The sequence below is a fragment of the Gekko japonicus genome, unplaced genomic scaffold, assembly GCF_001447785.1.
Source record: "Gekko japonicus isolate JY-2015 unplaced genomic scaffold, Gekko_japonicus_V1.1 scaffold1222, whole genome shotgun sequence".
Lineage (NCBI taxonomy): Eukaryota > Metazoa > Chordata > Lepidosauria > Squamata > Gekkonidae > Gekko > Gekko japonicus.
In genome coordinates this window covers 1,071,610-1,076,712 of record NW_015173162.1, presented here as the reverse complement: position 1 = coordinate 1,076,712, position 5,103 = coordinate 1,071,610, and the positions used below count along the sequence as shown (strand labels likewise).

Genomic DNA, 5,103 nt, shown 5'->3' with positions numbered 1-5,103 from the left:
GGGCACTCTGCACACTAGCGGGTGTCTTCTGGACAGTCGCTCCCCAACTGCCACCCTCTGTTCCCGATCCTGAAGAAACGAGGAGAGCCACTGTAGGGCAAACGCCTGAATCCCATTATCGGTGAGGTGGTGGACCAGTAGTTGATGGTCGACTGTGTTGAACGCCGCCGACAGATTTAACAACATCGACATCACCGTACCACATCGATCCAGATGCCTCCGGAGATAATCTGTGAGGGTGACCAGGACCCTCTCTGCCCCATGGCCTGGTCGGAAACCGGACTGGAAGGGGTCTAATATGGAGGCATCATCCAAAAAGCCCTGCTTTAGTGGGGAGAAAGGAACACATCTTTCCCCAATACACTTCTGTACTCCCAATCACATTCTGAAAATGCCCCTATACAGAGCAAACTTTCCAAGTACACTCTTTTGCATACCTCTCCATCAGGATAGATCTCACAGGTGCGGAACAACGGCAGAGGTTTGTGAATAGCACAGTAGCATACAAGTAATGTATGAAAAAGGCAGATTTATTGACTTCGAAAGGGAAACGTAACTTGGTTTTGGCTGACTTCCAAACAAAATATACAACGTAAGTGTACAATACAGCCAAAAGCTTTCCCAGCAAAATGCCAAAGCTAGGCAGACAGCCTTTTTCTTATTCATCCTCCCTTATTTCCATTGTTTATTTCAAAAATACATTTATTCTCTTAATTTTTTTTTCAGATTAGTGTTCCCTTACCAGTAGGCTTTTCCACATTGTCATTTTTCTGTGTGTGTTCCTTGGTCCGCGCGTGTTTAGTGGTCAATTCGATACTACATTGCTTTGTGTCTGGCATATCTCCCTGCACATTTAAACTGCAGGTGTTTATGGTGGACATGAAGTGATGTAAAATCAAATTGACCACGAAAGGGAGCAAAACAAGTGCAGAACGGAAACACCCCCCCCCCCAAAGCGACAGGAACACACAAGTGAGAAAAATGAGAATGTGGAAAAGCCCAATATTACTGGAGTGCAATGAACTTTAGAAATAAACTATAAGTACTAAGGAGCTACCATAATCTCTCCAACCGGAGGCACTACTATTTCAGACCAATGGCACCTCAGCTTCCGTTGCACCTGAAACAGTGGGTGGCCTTTGAATAAACTGCATCTTCATTTCTTGAAGAGATCTTCGTCCTCCACAATGAAATCTCCCACATGCTGAGCCACTTCTCAATTCCAGCACAATGCCTTAAAGTGCACAGATTAACAATACAGATCAATACGGTATCTGAAACCCGTCTCCATGCTTAGATTGGGAACTTGTACATAGGCATTAAAGCTCTGTGTCCTCACTGAATTATCCCAGATGTTGGCAGTATGCTGTCACTGCCATCAAACAAAGCTTCATTGGCTGTGCGTGCCTCCTCTTCACAACTCTTTCCTGCAGAAGGGAAAAATAAAAGGATGTTTAGAAGAATGATTTGGGCAAGAGGTGATCCCTCAGATTCACAGACCATCTATTACAAGAGGTTATGATGGAAGGAACACAAAAACCTGTCATTGATAAAGAAAGCACAAAGTAGCTGGTAGATCCACTAGCCTTTACTTCAATTTGAAACAACTGGCAACTGATTTAAACTAACTTCATCCCTTCCCACCTTCATCTCCTAATAGTGTTCTCTGGGTTATCACATGGTGGAAAATGAAAAATTGCAATCCGTATTCATTTAAAACCCTTTAAGTTATAATGGTTGAAAAAGAATGGCTTTCCCAAAACTACTTACTGAATTTCAAATGTAAATCTTGTATCTAAATAAAAATGCTATCCACTGCATTGCACTTGAACAGAGAGTCACAGATACACACACAGAGTCTGTCTTCATCTTTAAACATGCTTGGTAAAAAGGAACAGAACAGACCAATTCAACCTGTTTCCCATAAATGTGTGATCTCTATAATTAAAGATGGAGATAGGAGGCAGCTGTGATGGCTGCAAAAGCATTCCAACCAGGGTTATCACTGTGATTGAGTGATTTTTTTCAGTTCCCTTCCAGCCTTGCCCACCTGCATCTTCCAGGCTGGAAACATTACAGAATCTTCCCAGATCAGCAGCCAGCAGGACTTGGAGCACATGAGCCTGTGGAAAAGGAGAACAAGGAGGAACCAGTCAGTCACATTCCAAGCTTTTTTCATACAATTTCGATAAGTTACTAAACATTAATGAGATCTGAAGCAAAATCACAGGCCTTGGACAGATGGATAGAATGAAAGCATGGTTCAGGAACAGAATGTCATTTGCATGGCTAAGATCTCAGTTTCACTCCCTTGCATTTCGGGTTAAAAGTATCTCAGGCAGCACAGTTGGGAAAGACCTCTACCTGAGATCAGAGACTTAAGAGAGCCTCTGCCAGACAGAACAAATAGAAATGAGTTAGGTGGAATAATGGTTCTCCATCTGTATAAGGCAGCTGCTTATATCTTAAACAGTTTCTGAAATGAAAGTCTGAGCATTTCACCCTTTTAAAAAGTTTGCAGGCCAGTCAGTCTGACATCAATACCAGGTAAGTTGGTGGAAACCGTTATTAAGGAGAGAATTAGTAGGCACACTGATGAACAAAAACTATTGAGGCAGACTCAGCATGGGTCCTGTAAGGGAAGATCTTGTCTCACTAACCTGTTAGTGTTCTTTGAGGGGGTGAACAAATGTGGACAAGGAGGCCCAATGGATGTTGTTTACCTAGACTTTCAGAAAGCTTTTGATAAAAGTTCCTCATCAAAGGCTCTAAGGTAAGCTCAACAGTCGTGGGATAAAAGGACAAGTCCTCTTGTGGATCAAAAACTGGCTAATTAACAGGAAACAGAGAGTGAGTATAAATGGCCAATTTTCATAGTGGAGGGTGGTAAGCGGTGGGATACCACAGGGCTCAGTACTGGGTCCAATGTTTTTTAACTTGTTCATTAATGATTTGGAATTGGGAGTAAGCAGTGAAGTGGCTAAATTTGCAGATGACACGAAGTTGTTCAGGGTGGTGAGAACCAGAGAGGATAGTGAGGCACTCCAAAGGGATCTGTCAAGGATGGGCGAGTGGGCGTCAACATGGCAAATGGGGTTCAATGTGGCCAAGTGCAAAGTGATACACATTGGGGCCAAGAATCCTAACTATAAATACACGTTGATGAGGTCTGAACTGGCGGAGACTGACCAAGAGAGAGATCTTGGAGTTGTAGTAGATAACGCACTGAAAATGTCGAAACAGTGTGTGACTGCAATAAAAAAGGCCAACACTATGCTGGGGATTATTAGGAAGGGGATTGAGAACAAATCAGCCAGTATCATAATGTCCCTGTATAAATCGATGGTGCGACCTCATTTGGAATACTCAGTGCAATTCTGGTCACTACACCTCAGAAAGGATATTATAGCATTAGAAAAAGTGCAGAAAAGAGCAACTAGAATGATAAAAGAGTTTGAACACTCTCCCTATGAAGAAAGGTTAAGGCGCTTGGGGCTCTTTAGCTTGGAGAAACAATGACTGAGGGGTAACGTGACAGAGGTTTCGTGGGAACTCAATGAAATTGCTGAGCAGTCAGGTTAGAATGGATAAAAGGAAGTACTTCTTCACCCAAAGAGTGATCAACACATGGAATTCACTGCCACAGGAGGTGGTGGCAGCTACAAGCATGGACGGTTTCAAGAGGGAATTGGATAAACATATGGAGCAGAGGTCCATCAGTAGCTATTAGCCACAAGGTATAGATAGGATCTCTCGGTCTGGGGCAAGTATTCTTAGTGCTTGGGGGGGGCAACAGTGGGAGAGCTTCTAGTGTCCTGGCCCCACTGGTGGACCTCCTGATAGCATCTGGTATTTTTGGCCACTGTGTGACAGAGTGTTGGACTGGATGGGCCATTGGCCTGATCCAACATTGGCTTCTCTTATGTTCTTATGAAATGAGAGATGCTGGGGTGTAAGCCTGCCTGATTAGTTTAACCACATACAATTGTCCAGCCCCAACATGTATACCTTTCTCCCATGCTGGAACTCTTACATACCTGCACATTAATGAAGATCAGAGAGATTCTCCTGCACCGTAACTGTTGAAGTAGCTCTGACAGCCCCATCACCACTGTATAGTCAATATTACTGACATGAGTACAGTCCAGGATGACAGTGCGCAGTGGAGACACTGAAGGCAAACAACAGTATAACCAGGAAAGGTCAAATACAGGTAGAGCAGCTATTTCTACCAATATAATTCTGGCTGGCTGAGACTTACAGGTGTATTTCAAACCCTCAGCCAGTCCCATGCATTGCTTTCTCTCAGCCTGGAGTCCTTCCCACAACCCACTGTGTTTGGAAGTCACTGTGGTAGGAAAAACCAAGATAGCATATCTAAGGATATGTGTCAGATCCCAAAGCAGGAGAACAAACCCACGTTCCAGAGAAGTAAGATTTATTTCCAAAGCATGGTTGATCATGAACATACAGAGAATTGTCCAGAATGACTACAATACACAGGGGCAATATAATATAGGAACTTTAAACTTGGTTAACCCAATGGGCTCAATTCCCTCGCAAGGGAGTTGATTAGAAAAGGCGCGAAGCAGCCTGAGAACTCCAACGGCTCATACCATAAACACAAGTTCAGTTCACACGGGAATCTAAGTAAGCAAGGCAAGAAGATATAACACTCCGTCATCCACCTGTAGGAGAAGCTTGGCAGTTACAGTCGCATACCAGAAGAGAATAACACGGGGAGGGAGGGGACACGTCCCAGAGAAATGGCAGCTCGCTGACATACTGCCCACCCGAAAATACCACTCACCCACCGTCTCCCGGCCTGGGCGGGAGATCTCCCGGTTTGCCCGGGAGACCTCCAGGTTTGCCCAGGAACTTCTTGTGAAACGCCCGAACATGATAAGGGGCCCGAATATCCCCTTCTTCCACCCATTCGCGGTGCTGGGGACCGAAATCAACCCAATCCACAAGATACCACAGTTTACCACGTTTGAGTCGGGAATCCAGAATGCCAGAAATTTCATAATGCTCTTGGCCGTCCACCAAAATAGGAGGTGGTTGAACATTACTGTCCCTCCATTGACATTGACCAGTATCTTT

At 44.3% G+C, this 5,103-nt stretch overlaps 1 protein-coding gene across 1 annotated transcript in view; it reads right to left on the bottom strand.

Moving 5' to 3' along the window:
* Positions 1–275: 275 nt before the first annotated feature.
* The window catches only part of SLC26A11 (solute carrier family 26 (anion exchanger), member 11), a gene marked incomplete at its 5' end in the record, with an annotated part of 31,150 nt that continues 26,322 nt past the window's right edge, over positions 276–5,103 (bottom strand). Inside the window, 3 exons of the mRNA XM_015422467.1 lie at positions 276–1,427; positions 2,051–2,123; positions 4,038–4,171. Of these exons, the coding sequence (XP_015277953.1) occupies positions 1,336–1,427; positions 2,051–2,123; positions 4,038–4,171 (299 nt within the window). The remainder of the gene's footprint in view (positions 1,428–2,050; positions 2,124–4,037; positions 4,172–5,103) is intronic.